Here is a 13,972-nt window from a genome sequence, read left to right on the forward strand (position 1 = left end):
AGGACATCTCACCCATCTTGGTTTCTCTAGCACCTGGTACAGTGCTCTAAAAAAGAATAAAAATACTGGTTCACGTCTGTTATCCCAGCACTTTGGGAGGCAGAGCTGGGTGGATCACTTGAGTCAGAAGTTCAAGACCAGCCTGGACAACATGGTGAAACTCCATCTCTACAAAAAATACAAAAATCAAGGCTGGGCGCGGCGGCTCACGCCTTTAATCCCAGCACATTACGAGGCTGAGGCAGGTGGATCACCTGAGGTCAGGTGTCCAAGATCCCGTCTCTACTAAAAATATAAAATTAGTTGGGCGTGGTAGTACATGCCTGTAATCCCAGCTACTTCGGAGGCTGAGGCAGGAAAATCGCTTGAACCTGGGAGGCAGAGGTTGCAATGAGCCCAGATTGTACATTGTACTCCAGGCTGAGCAACAAGAGTGAAACTCCATTAAAAAAAAAATGTGCTGGGCATTGGTGGTTTGCACCTATAGTCCCAGCTACTTGGGAGACTGAGGCTGGAGAATGGCTTGAATCCAGGAAGCAGAGGTTGCAGTGAGCCAAGATCATACCACAGCACTCCAGCTGAAGGAATAAGACCCCGTCTCAAAAACAAATAACAATGAAAACAGTTGGAGGGGCCAGGCGTGAAGGCTCACGTCTGATATCCCTCGGCCTTGGAAGGCCGAGGCAGGAAGATTGCTTGAACTCAGGACTTTGAGACTAGCCTGGCCAACATAAAAAAAATAGACCTAAAAAAAAAGAAAGATTAGGCTGCTTGTGGTGGCTCATGCCTGTAATCCTAGCAATTTGGAAGGCCGAGGTGGGTGGATCATTTGAGGTCAGGAGTTCAAGACCAGCCTGGCCAACATGGTGAAACCCCATCTCTACTAAAAATACAAAACAAATTAGCCAGGTGGTAGTGACACACGCCTGTAATCCCAGCTACTCAGGAGGCTGAGGTAGGAGAATCACTTGCGCCTGGGAGGTGGATGTGGCAGTGAACTGAGACTGTGCCACTGCACTCCAGTCTGGGTGACAGAGTGAGACTAAAAAAATTAAATAAATAAATAAAATAGAGTAGTCAGGCGTGGTGGACTAGGCCTGTGGTCCCAGCTACTCAAGAGGCTGAGGTGTGAAGATTGCTTGGGCCCAGGAGGTTGAGGCTGCAATGAGCCATGATCACACCACTGCACTCTAGCCTGGATGACAGAGCCTGACCTTGTATCAGAAAACAACAACAACAACAAAAAGACCCCAAAGAAATAGTTGGATGGTGGCCAGGACTCTAACTTCTCAAATAGAGCATCCAAAACTACAAAAAGAGTCAACATTCCAAGAAGCAAAGGAACGAAAGTTTGTAGAACAAATTCACTTTCTATCCCCAAACCATGAACTTGAAAGCAGGGAGAACTTGAGAGGTATGTCAGCACCCAGTTGAGTGCCTGGGTATTGTAAAGGTCTGATAAATATTGGCCAAATTTGTTAAAAAATCATTGAAGAACAGGCCAGGCACAGTGGTTCATGCCTGTAATCCCAGCACTTTGGGAGGCCAAGGCAGGCGGATCACCTGAGGTCAGGAGTTCGTGACCAGCCTGGCCAACATGGTGAAACCCTGTCTCTACTATAAATACAAAACTAGCCAGGCATGGGGGTGCGCGCCTGTAATCCCAGCTACTCAGGATGCTGAGGTAGAAGAATCGCTTGAACCCAGGAGGCTGAGGTTGCAGTGAGCCGAGATCATGCCACTGCACCCCAGCCTGGGCAACAGAGTGACAGTCTGTCTGTCTGTCTCTCTCTCTCTCTCTCACACACACACACACGCGCACACTCACTGAAGAACAAATGCATGCATTACCCAGCTTTTTCTCTGCCTCTTCCTTCTAGGACTGCTGTTTGCCTGGCTTTGTAACCCCTCCTCACGACAGCACTCTAGCAGCTACACAGTCCCCACCACCAGACCCTAGTCCCACACCCAGAGACCATCCTCCACCTTACAACAGTCCCCATTCAACAAGGCCTCATCCCCCAAAAGGACTTTAGTCCTTTTCTCTAATGATCGCAGCAGTCCCAAGCACAGTGGGCTGCCTTGTGAAGCAGCGTCTGTGGATCCTGGCTCGCTGACAAGTGGTAAGGGGAGGTAAACGGGACGGGGGTCTTAACACTCCTTTATTTTTCCCCACTGCAGCTGTAAGAGTCAAAGCTCCTTGCTGATTGTTATCCAGATGACAAAAACAAATCTCTTTTTTTTTTGGAGACAGAATCTCGCTCTGTCGCCCAGGCTGGAGTGCAGTGACACCTGAACCTAGGCACCTCCTGGGTTGAAGTGATTCTCCTGCTTCAGCCTCCCAAGTAGCTGGGACAACAGACATGCACCACCCCGCCCAGCTAATTTTCATATTTTTAGTAGAGATTTCACCATGTTGGCCAGGTTGGTCTTGAACTCTTGACCTCAGGTGATCCTCCTGCCTTGGCCTCCCAAAGTGCTGGGATTACAGGTGTCAGCCACTGCGCCTCACTGAAAAAACAAAACTCTTTACTGAGACTCATAGGCCCCATGTAATTGGGTTCCAGTCTTCCTTTATTATTATTTGTTGTTCGGATGGAGTCTCGTTCTGTCCCCCAGGCTGGCGTGCAGTGATGTGATCTCAGCTCACTGCAGCCTCCACCTTCCAGGTTCCAGTGATTCGCCTGCCTCAGCCTCCCAAGGAGCTGGGATTACAGGCATGTGCTACCACACCCACCTAATTTTTGTATTTTTAGTAGAGAGAGGGTTTCACCATGTTGGCTAGGCTGGTCTTGAACTCCTGACCTCAGGTGATACTCCCGCCTCGGCCCCCCAAAGTGCTGGGATTACAGGTGTGAGCCACTGTGCCTGGCCAAGCCTCCCTTTAAACTCAACTCTTTCCGTCTCTGGCTAGGAACTTTCTCTTCCCAGCCAGGTTCTGCTTTTTACATCCTCTTTCCCAGCTCAGGGCCTCTGAAGGTGCTGTCCTCTCCACACACAGATGCTCTTCTCCACCTACCTTCCTACAGCATTTAACCCCTATCCCTACAGCTTTTTCTGCCATTTATGCTTTTTTTTTTTTTCTTTTCTCAGATTGGTACAGGGAGGTCTCACTGTGTTGCCCAGGCTGGTCTCAAACTCCTGAACTCAAGTGATCTTCCCGCTGGTAGGCAGCTGGAATTACCTACCCATGCTTCCATGCCTGGCTTATACTTCTTTGCTTTTATTTGAGATACGGTCTATCTCTGTCACCCAGACTGGAATGCAGTGGCTTGATTGGGCTCACTGCAGCCTCAGCCTCCTAAGTCGCTGGGACTATAGGGTTGCGCCACCATACCTAACTTTTTAATTTTTATTTTTAGTAGAGACGAGGTCTCACTACATTGCCCAGGTTGGTCTCAAACTCCTGAGCTCAAGCAATCCTCTTGCCTCAGCCTTCTGAAGTGCTGCGATTACAGACAGGAGCCATTCCACACAGTCCTTATTTTTTGCTACTTACTTTCCCACCCCTAAATCATGAACTTGAAAGCAGGGACTGTGTCAGCACCAGGTTCATTACCCAGTTATCGTAAGGATTCAACGACAACAAAAAAGTCGTTGAATTCATTAAAAAGAAAATAGATCATCCATCTCCACCCACTCCTCTACTAACCCTTTCCCAAAAAGTCCCCGATGGTTCCCACACCAAGTTACCCCAGTTCTTCAGTGTCCTGCAAAGACATTCCTGAGTCGCATTCCCCACCACTCACCCTCCATCATCTGCCCTCAAAACTTCCCACCCATAGGCCGGTGACTTGTACCTGTAAGCCAGCACTTTGAGTGCTTGAGCCCAGGAATTCAAGACCAGCCTGGGCAACATAGTGAGACCCCAACTCTACAAAACACACAAAAAAATTAGCCGGATATGGTGGTGTGGCCCTGTGGTCCCAGCTACTCGGGAGGCTGAGGCAGGAGGATCAATTGGGCCCAGGAGGTGGAGGCTGCAGTGAGCCATAATCGCACCACTGCACTCCAGCCTGGGCCACATAGAGAGACCCTGCGTCAAACAATGACAAAAAAACTTCACACCCGCAGAAGTCCCATGAACGTACCCATTTAGTCATTCACCCGTCCGAAGTCCCATGCGTGCCCATTTCGCAGTCCTACTCCCTAAACCCCTAAACCCAACCTTCTCGTCCCAAGATAAGCTGCTGAAAACCCTTCACGCCACTGCTCAGCTGCATAATGCCCATCCAACCCCTTCCGTTTAAACCCCATACATCCCTTAGTCCTCGGGACCCCCCTCCAGTCCTCCTCAAGCACCCGTCAGCCTGGCCTCCCCGCCCCGTCCCCTGCGCCCGCCCCCCTCACTGCCGCGACCCTGCGTGGCCCCCGGCCAAGCCCGCGGGCTGCATCTGGCCTGCGCCTCGTCCAGGCTCTGGTCGGTGATGGCCATGATCTACTGCAGGATGCCGCTCGTGTCTGGGCGCGGCGGAGCCAGGCGGGCGCTGAAGAGGAGCTGTAGGGGACGTAGCGCTAGCGCGAGTGCCGCAGCCAACTGCTGCCATCTGAGCGCCGCGCGAGCTCACTCACTTTCGCGCGTAGGCCACGCCCGCCGCCGCTGCCGCCAGCCTATCCGTGTCCCGAACCGTCTACAGACACGCCCCTCCATCGCCGTCAGCCAACTGGGGACATGTACCCGCCCCGGGACACGCCCCGAACTTCTCCCCTCCACGGGCAAGGACTCGGGTAGGGGTTGCCGAGGCAACAGCACTTCTCACCCGCGCCCTCCAGCCAGAGGGAGAGCAGCGCTGGCTCAGCTCCAGCCAGAGGCCCCCATCTCCCGCGGTGCACGCCTCATTCAGCGCCACTCGCATCTCCTCAGAGCCCCCTGCTCCTCCTCAAAGCCCTCGGTCCTGAGAGATCCTCACTCCTTAGAGCACCCCAACTCTTCCGCCAAGCCCTCCCCTCCTCCACAGAAACCCACACCTCTTACAGCTTCATCGGCAGCCCCCATTCATTTCCAGAAGCCCCAAGCCCCAGACCCCTACTCAGTCCCCCTAATACTCCCCACAGCCTCAGCCTCATCAGGTGGGCCACTGGGGCCCCTGGCTCTTCCTCTAGAACTTTCCACGCCCCCTACACCTGGCCAAGGGGCGCAGGTGTGCGTGGTTGATGGCAACAAGGTCAGAATGGAATAGTTTTCTCCACTGCAGAAATCAATTCCAGTCACCTTTCAAGGCCCAGTTGAAGAGTGACCTCACTTGTTTATTGTCACAGTTCTGGGCTTAGAAAGTGCTAGCACATGGTTACCGAATAAAGGAAGGATGTTTACTGAGAGCCTCCCTTGCAGTGCACCCCAAATCAGAGCGAATCCTCCATCTTTGTTTCTAGCCCTTAGGACACAGCATCAGAGGCCCTTAGTGCACAAGAAAAGGAACTGGGTGGTAGCTCAAGCCTCAGCATTTTGGGAGACCGAGGAGGGAGGATCACTTGAGCACAGGAGTTTGAGACCAGCTTGGGCAACATAGTGAGACCCCATGGTGGCACATGCCTGTGGTCCCAGCTACTTGAGAGGCTGAAGTGGGAGGATCACTTGTGCCCAGGAGTTTGAGGCTGCAGTGAGCCATGATTGCGCCACTGCATTCCAGCCTGGGTGACAGAAGGAAACCAGATTTAAAAAAAAAAAAAACAAAAAAGGAATGGACTGGACATAAATCTCTTCTCCAAAGTCACAGAATCTCCTGGAGCCTGTTTGCTTGAGGATAGACTCCAGATGTGGGCTCAGTAAAAGGTCCTCAGCCTGCTGACCGGGCCCCTCCCAGGGGAGGCCCATGTTCTCTCCATTGCTGCTGGAGAGCAAATTCAAACACCATCTGGTATGGCTGGATTGGAGAGTGTGGGGAGACTCCAAAGAGGACGGCAGGGAGTGAAAATGAATGACTTGACCGAGTGTCTGAACAATAGGGAATGCTCTCTAATGAAGGAAACCGACCCTTGTCAGGAAGTAATAGATTGCATGGGAGCCACGGAGACCAGAGCCTGTACAAAAGGTCACCTGCAAGCGCAGTACTGCCCAGGAGGCCTGAACAGTAGTAGCCTTCAGGCTGGGTGTGATGGCTCATGCCTGTGATCATAGCACTTTGGGAGTCTGAAGTGAGAGATTACTTGATCCCAGGAGTTTGAGACCAGTCTGGAGAATATAGCAAGACTCCATCTCTACAGAAATAACATAAAAAATTAGCTGATCTGGCTGGGTGCGGTTGCTCACGCCTGTAATCCCAGCACTTTGGAAGGCCGAAGGGGGCAGATTACGAGGTCAGTAGTTCAAGACCATCCTGGCCAACATGGTGAAACCCTGTCTCTACTAAAAAGACAAAAATTAGCCGGGCATGGTGGCACGTGCCTGTAATCCCAGCTACTCGGGAGGCTGAGGCAGGAGAATCACTGGAACCTGGGAGGCGGAGGCTACAGTGAGCCGAGATGGCCCCATTGCACTCCAGCCTGGTGATGGAGCGAGACTCTGCCTGGAAAAAAAAAAAAAAAAAATTAGCTGATCATGGTCCCAGCTACTTCGGAGTCAGAGGCAGGAGTATCTGTTGGACCCAGGAGGTCGAGGCTGCAGTGAGCTGTGTTTGTGCCACTGCACTCCAGCCTGGGTGAGAGAACAGAACCCTGCCTCCAACCCCAACAAAGTAGTATCCTTCAGAGAACTTGCAGGGGTGGGCATTGAAAGCTTCAGGGACCAGCAAAGACAAAAATCTGAAGCCACTTGGTGGAGAGGAGAGATTAACGGGAAATGGAACAGAGTCTCTAAGGAAACCTGAGGGATGCAGGTTAAAACCTGGAGGAGCTGATGAGAGCAGCCAGCTCAGAGCACCTTAGAGTTGCCTCTTTTTTTTTTTTTTTTTTTGAGACAGGAGTCTTACTCTGTAGCCCAAGCTGGAGTGCAGTGTCTTGATCTCAGCTCACTGCAACCTCCCCTTCCCAGGTTCAAGCAGTTCTCCTGCGTCAGCCTCCCTAGTAGCTGAGATTACTGGTGCCCGCCAACATGCTCAACTAATTTTTGTATTTTTAGTAGAGATGGGGTTTCACCATGTTGGTCAGGCTGGTCTTGAACTCCTAACCTCAGGTGATCTGCCCACCTTGGCCTCCCAAAGTGCTGGGGTTATAGGTGTGAACCTATAACTGCACCCAGCCAAGCCTATTTAACATAGAAGGACCTGGGAGTTTTGGGTTCTTTGGCAATGCATACTTTGGTGGTTTAAGAATTTGGCCAGTCTGGCCAGGCATGGTGGTACACACTTATAATCCCAGCACTTTGGGAGGCCAAGGTGGGCGGATCACTTGCGGTCAGGAGTTCGAGACCAGCCTGACCAACATGATGAAGCCCTGTCTCTAATAAAAATACAAAAGTAGCCGGGTGTGGTGGCACATGCCTGTAATTCCAGCTACTCTGGAGGCTGAGGCAGGAGAATCGCTTTAACCCGGGAGACACAGGTTGCAGTGGAAGAGACTGCCTCATTGAACTCCAGCCTGGAAACAAGAGTCTAACTCCATCTCAAAAAACCAACAACAACAACAAAAAACAAAAAAAGAGAATTTGACCAGCTGGGCTTGGTGGCTCATGCCTGTAATCCCAGCACCTTGGGTGGCCAAGGTGGGAAGATCACCAGAGGTTAGGATTTTGAGACCAGCTTGGTCAACATGGTGAAACCCGGTCTCTACTAAAAATACAAAAATTAGCCGAGTGTGGTGGCGCATGCCTGTAATCCCAGCTACTCAGGAGGCTGAGGCAGGAGAATCACTTGAACCCAGGAGGTGGAGGTTACAGTGAGTCGAGATCACACTACTGCACTCCAGCCTGGGCAACAAGGGCGAGACTCTGTCTAGAAAAAAAAAAAAAGAATTTGGCCTCTCTAGCTGGGTGCAGTGGCTCATGCCTTCATGCCTGTAATCTCAACACTGTGGGAGTCTAAGGCAGGAGGATCACTTGAGCCTAAGAGTTCAAGACCAATCTGGACATCATAGTGAGACGCCATCTCTAAAGAAAAATATAAAAATTAGCCGGTTGTGGTGGTACACACCTGTAGTCTCACGTACTCAGCAGGCTGAGGCAGGAAAATGGCTTCAGCCTAAGTGATCGTGGTTGCAGTGAGCCAAGATCATGCCACTGCTCTCCAGCCTGGAAACAAACAGACCCTGTCTCAAAAAAAAAAAAAAAAAAGAAATTTGGTCTCTGAGTTACCTGGGTTCAAATTCAGCTGTTAGTCAGCACGGAATCAAATGTAGGGACATAACCCCATCTCCTCACTGGTGAGGTGGGAACAGAGAACAAGACCCTGGCATACATTGTGCCTTGGAGGGGCCTCCCTGAGCATCTCAGAGGAGGCTCTTCGTGGGTCTGGCACTCATGAGTTGGGTGCTGTGGGGTGAGGTAGGGAAGGCTCAGCTGAGCTTGGGACCAACTCTGGGCTTTGTAGGAATCTGAAGTCCCTTCCGCAGGGGTCTCTCTGGTCCCTCGAGGCATGTATGTGCCTTTTCCAAGCTGTGCTAATCACAGGCCAGATCTCAACCTGAGTCAGTGTTGTCACATGAAAATAAGACCGGCTGGGCGCAGTGGCTCAGCCCTGTAATCCCAGCACCTTGGGAGGCCAAGGTGGATGGATCACCTGAGGTCAGGAGTTCGAGACTAGCCTGGGCAACATGGTAAAACCCCATCTCTAATAAAATTCAAACAATTAGCTGGGCATGGTGGTGTGCATCTGTAGTCCCAGCTACTGGGGAGGCTGAGGCAGGAGAATTGCTCAAACCCAGGGTTGGAGGATGCAGTGAGCCGTGATCATGCCATTGTACTCCAGCCTGAACGACAGAGTGAGACTCTGTCTCAAAAAAAAAAAAAAAAGGCTGGGTGAGGTGGCTCATGCCTGTAATCCCAGCACTTTGGAAGGCTGAGGCAGGTGGATCATTTGAGGTGGTCAGGAGCTCGAGACCAGCCTGGCCAACACGGTGAAACCCCATCTCTACTAAAATACAGAAATTAGTCAGGCATGGTGACAGATGCCTGAAATCCCAGCTACTCTGGAGGCTGAGGCAGGAGAATCACTTGAACCCAGGAGGCAGAAGTTGCAGTGAGCCAAAATCGCACCACTGCACTCAGCCTGGGTAACAGAGCAAGACTTCCTCTCAAAAATAAATAAATAAATAAATAATAAAAATACAAAGATTAGCCGGGCATGGTGGTGCACACCTGTAATCCCAGTTTCCCCTGAAGCATGAGAATCTCAAACCTGGAGGTGGAGGTTGCAGTGAGCTGAGATTGTGCCACTGCTCTCCAGCCTGGGCTACAAAGTGAGACTGTCTAAAAAAAGAGAGATGGAGTAACAGCCGGCCAGACTGAAGAAGAGCGAGCACAGGGCCAAGGAGATACCATGCTGAAAGATACTTGCTGGACCTGAGCCAAGGTGGGCAATTCTGGGACACAGGGACAGATACACTGTCTGAACTGATAACAACAAATGCTTTGGAGACCTCAGAGTGAAAAGGTTTACTCCTTGTATCCTGCCCTCCCGGTGGACTGCTTCGATTCTAACGGGGACAGGCCAGCCCCTGGAGGCTGCAAGGAGCCACAAACCTTTCCCAGAGCTCACACTCTGCACCCCTCAGTCTCTGCTGCTAAAGAATCAGCCTCAGGAAAATGGGGTGTCCACAGTATGTCCTCATTACCCAGTCACACCAGGTAGCATGGCCCGAGAGAGCCCTCATCTCTCCCCACCTTAAAACCCTCAGCATCACGGCAGGAACCAGTCCACAGGGCTTACCAGTGGGATACGCAGTGAAAACAGAAAAATGACTGTTACAAATTCCCTAAACCTGAGATGACTGAAGAGCCAGATTCCTACACCCCATCCGACTCCCCCAGGCAGTAGGAGATGACCCCAAACCCCCGTGCCCTGGGCAGAGTGGTGTGCCTGGGGAGGGCTGGCAGTGGTGCTGTGCTGTGCCAGACCCTGGCCTGCCGTTCAGTCAGTCCCGATGGTTGGGTTAAGCCAGGAGCACCCACGAGTCATTAAGGGCTGCGGATTTGTTGCTTGCTGCATCCTGCTGAAGTCCAGGCTAGCTAAAGGGTGGAATCCATCAGTGGGTGGCCGTTCTCGGGAAGCATGATGCGAGTGCTGGCATGTCCCCGGGCAGAGGAGGCATCGTGGGCAGACTCGTGGGGGGACCGGCGGAGGCATGCGCAGCAGAGGAGGCGGCGGAAGGTGCGGCGCATCTCAGCATCTCGGCAAGAGTACACGGCAGCATTGACCAGTGAGTTGGCCTCGGCCAACAGGAGGAAGTACTTCTCCACAGCCAGGACATTGCAGGACTGGCAGCCCAGACCATCCAGGAGCAGCACCACCTGGCCTGGTGTCCAGCAGACCACAAACGCCCCTGTGGGATAGAGGCGGAGGTGAGCGGGGCAGCTGTCAGAGGCCCGGCACCCACAGCTCAGTTTGGGGTTGGTCTCCAGAGCTCAAGCAATAATGGTGTAGTTTGCAGTGCAAGAGCTGCCTGCTTTGCTGATTCTGCAGTGTCACAGGAAGACCTGCTAAAAGGTGACATCTATGCTAATTGGTACACAGTGGCCAAGGCACTGGACATTTTGTGTGTTTTTTTGAGACAGGGTCTCCTTCTGTCACCTAGGCTGGAGTGCGGTGGCAAGATCAGTCAGCACCTCGCTGCAGCTTTTGAGAGACTGAGGCAGGAGAATCACTTGAGGCCAGGAGTCTGAGACCAGGCTGTGCAATATGGTGAGACCCTGTCTCTACAAAAAATAAAAAATTATCCTGGCTGGGCACAGTGGCACATGCCTGTAGTCCCAGCTACTCGGGAGGCTGAGGTGGGAGGATTGCTTGAGTCCAGGAGTTCTGGGCTGTAGTGAGCTATGCTGATCAGGTGTTCACACTAAGTTTGGCATCAATATGGTCACCTCCCGGGAGCGGGGGACCTCCAGGTTGCCTAAGGAGGGGTGAACCAGCCCAGTTTGGAAACAGAGCAGGTCAAAACTCCCGTGCTGATCAGTAGTGGGATCCCGCTGGTGAATAGCCACTGCGCTCCAGCCTGGGCAACATAGCTAGACCCTGTCTCTAAAAAATAAAAACAAACAAAAAAGAAAATGAGCCAGGTATAGTGGTGCATGCCTGTAGTCCCAGCTACTCAGGAGGCTGAGGCAGGTGGATCGCCTGAGCTCAGAAGGTTGAGGCTGCAGTGAGCTATGATGGAGCCACTGTAATCTAGCCTGGGCAACAGAGTAAGACCCTATCTCTCTTTCTCTTTTTTTTTTTTTTTTTTGAGACAGAGTTTCACTGTTCTTACCCAGACTGGAGTGCAGTGGCATAATCTCGGCTCACCGCATCCTCAGACTCCTGGGTTCAAGCAATTCTCCTGCCTCGACCTCCTGAGTTGCTGGGACTACAGGTGCGCACCACCATGCCCAGCTAATTTTTGTATTTTTAGTAGAGACGGGGTTTCACCTTGTTGACCAGGATGGTCTCGATCTCTTGACCTCGTGATCCACCCACCTCGGCCTCCCAAAGTGCTGGGATTATAGGTGTGAGCCACCACGCCTGGCCAAGACCCTATCTCTTAAAAAAAAATTGAAATGTTCTTCCCTACTCACCCTGGAAAAAAAAAATTGAAATGAAAAAATATGTATAGATTAAAAAATAATTTAAAGGCTTTTTGTTAAACCAGGCTTAACATTGCTAAAAACGCTTAAGGGCTTCCCACAAAACTCAAAATAAAATATTACTCCTGTCGGTGCCCCTTAAGGCCTTGCTGAACCCTCCTCACAAGTCAGCTTTCCTCTTAGAGGCTCTGGCTTGGTACTGCCTTGAAGTTTTTACTTTGTGTCCCCTCTGCCTGGAACTCTCTGTTCCTATCCTCAGCATTCAGGCCTCTGCTCACAGATCACCTCCCTAAAGAACATTCCCCACCTAAGTCAGCCACCCATCACCCTCTATCAGGCAGCTTGCTTTGCTTGTTGCTTCATAGTGTCTTGTGGGAAATAGGGGGAAGCAGGGTCCCACTCACCCAGGATGATGACAACAGTCTTAACCAGGCTGAGCGTGGTCTCTCGGTATCGGGGGTGGCAGCTGACATGCTCCGCCATTCGCTGCACTCGCCGCCGCACATAGAAGAAAATGCGGGTGTAGACAGCCACCATGAGCAGGAAGACAAGCAGGCTCGACAGAGCCCAGACGGCCAAATAGGAGCGGCTGAGCAGGGGTGCCATGCGGGAGCAGCGGTCCAGGGCACAGAGGCAGTGCCAGGAGTGGGCGGGTAGCAGCCCCAGGCCCAGGGCAGCCATCCACACGCCCACAATGAGCATGACGACGCGGCCACGAGGCAGGCGGCTATGCAGCTGCACGGCCATCACGCTGCGGTGCCGCTCCACCGCGATGGCCAGCAGTGTGGCCACCGAGGCCGTGAGGCTTGTGTCCAGCAAGCCCTGCCGTAGGAACCAGCCCTCAAGGGAAAGTCGGGCTGTGCGGGGGCCAGTGTGGAACATGAGGAAGAGGTAGGCCACGCCTGCGAAGAGGTCAGCCGCGGCCAGGTTGCCCAGCAGGTAGTAGATAGGCTGGTGGAAGCGGCGGTTGGAGGTGATGGCTGCTATGACCAGCAGGTTGGTCAGCAGCACCAGCACGCTGACAGTCAGCCCCAGTGCCACCACGACTATATCCTTGGGCCGCCAGTGGGAGCTGAGCTCCTTGCCACTGTTGTTATAGAAGAAGCCAATGGTCTCGTTGTAGTAGCACTGGCCCATGGTGACCATCTGGGGACACACAGAGATCAGTGCATGTGGGCTTCTTGGAAGGGCACAGGGAGGGGTGGTAGCTGCAGAAGAGGGTCAGCACAGGAATGGGAAGGGTCTCAAATTCAGATGCCTTGGAGCAAAGTGGCAGTGGTGAGGACCAGGGTGGCCTGGAAAACGCAAGCTCCTTGGGGCTCAGGTGGGGGTTGACGAGCAGCTGTTTCTTATCTACTAATAAGACCTGTGTGCACGACATCACAGAAGTCAATGGGTTTTTTAACCAGAAGCAGCGAAACAAAACCCATCCGTGGTCCAATCCCAACTCACCTGCCGCCACTGTGTGATCCGGTTTGGGTTGTGGGGAGAGGAGGGTTAGGGCAAGACAAAGGGGTGTGAGCTGCGGGACGAGATGAGGAAGGGTCACTTTGGTGCCGGAGTGAGTGTAGGGAGCAGAGACCCCGTGGCGTGTGCGCACAAGGGTGAGGTCACTTGCTAAGACCCTGCGAGGGGGCGGTGCCGAGATGTGGAGGTGATCGGAGTGGGCAGAGAGGCGGCCCCAGAAGTTGCGCGACGGGATTTGGGCGCGAGTGCTTCCCAAACGGGCGGGGCACTGGGCTGTTCCGGGTGGGACGGAGGACATTGGCGGTCTCTGGGACAAAGACAGCGGTTGGGGAAGGGACGGCTGGCCGGGCCTCCAGGCGTCTCCAGGCTGGGGAAGGGGTAGGGGGAAAGGGATCAGGGGGCGGCGTCCTGGCCCCGCAGGCACGTGCCGCGCCCTACCCCCGGGCCCAGGCCCGCACCCGCCCGCCTCCAGTCCGTGCCGGCCTCACCTGGGCCACCCGTCACGCTGCAGACGAGGCAGGCTCGCGGGGGGTTGGGGAGGGTTCCAGGCCCATGGCCCGGTAACCTCGGCGGGAGCGGAGGAGCGTCCGGGTACGCCCGGCGCGGGCTGCAGAGAGGGCACAGGAGGCGGGGTCTCCCCCGGCGCCCCGCCCCGGCCACCTGGGGAGCCCCGCCCCGCCACCTGGGGAAGCCCCGCCTCCGCGGCCGCGTCGGGGGCGGAGTCGCCCGGAACCGCAACCCTCCAGTTTCCTCCTCGCGGCCCCTCGGTCGCCCCTCTCTATTTCCGGCGGGGACCCCCAACCCGGGTTCTTGCACACCTCACGCGCCCGCAGTTTCGAGTCTGCGGGGCTGAGT

The 13,972-nt window shown here is 53.5% G+C and overlaps 1 protein-coding gene across 4 annotated transcripts; it reads right to left on the reverse strand.

The window, feature by feature from the left end:
* Nucleotides 1–9,511: 9,511 nt before the first annotated feature.
* On the reverse strand, nt 9,512–13,746 carry LPAR2 (lysophosphatidic acid receptor 2). 4 transcript variants are annotated; one of them, XM_078361914.1, is made up of 4 exons: nt 13,606–13,746; nt 13,103–13,484; nt 12,055–13,016; nt 9,512–10,413 (listed from the first exon to the last, which is right to left on the reverse strand). In XM_078361914.1, exons 3-4 carry the CDS (start codon nt 12,794–12,796, stop codon nt 10,100–10,102), a joined length of 1,056 nt encoding a protein of 351 aa, XP_078218040.1. In that variant the 5' UTR covers nt 12,797–13,016; nt 13,103–13,484; nt 13,606–13,746; the 3' UTR covers nt 9,512–10,099. The 4 variants fall into 4 exon arrangements, with proteins under 4 accessions (XP_078218040.1, XP_008988848.1, XP_078218041.1 ...); XM_008990600.5 differs by lacking the exon at nt 13,103–13,484 and having other exon boundaries at nt 12,055–12,796; XM_078361915.1 differs by lacking the exon at nt 13,103–13,484.
* Nucleotides 13,747–13,972: the final 226 nt, after the last annotated feature.

The sequence above is a fragment of the Callithrix jacchus genome, chromosome 22, assembly GCF_049354715.1.
Source record: "Callithrix jacchus isolate 240 chromosome 22, calJac240_pri, whole genome shotgun sequence".
Lineage (NCBI taxonomy): Eukaryota > Metazoa > Chordata > Mammalia > Primates > Cebidae > Callithrix > Callithrix jacchus.

Excerpts from the sequence above, each read along its gene's own strand:
- LPAR2 (XM_008990600.5), bottom strand. The coding sequence starts at position 12,796 with ATGGTCACCATGGGCCAGTGCTACTACAACGAGACCATTGGCTTCTTC. Across the intron at positions 10,414-12,054 it reads GACTGTTGTCATCATCCTGG|GGGCGTTTGTGGTCTGCTGG; the intron begins GTGAGTGGGACC and ends TCTATCCCACAG.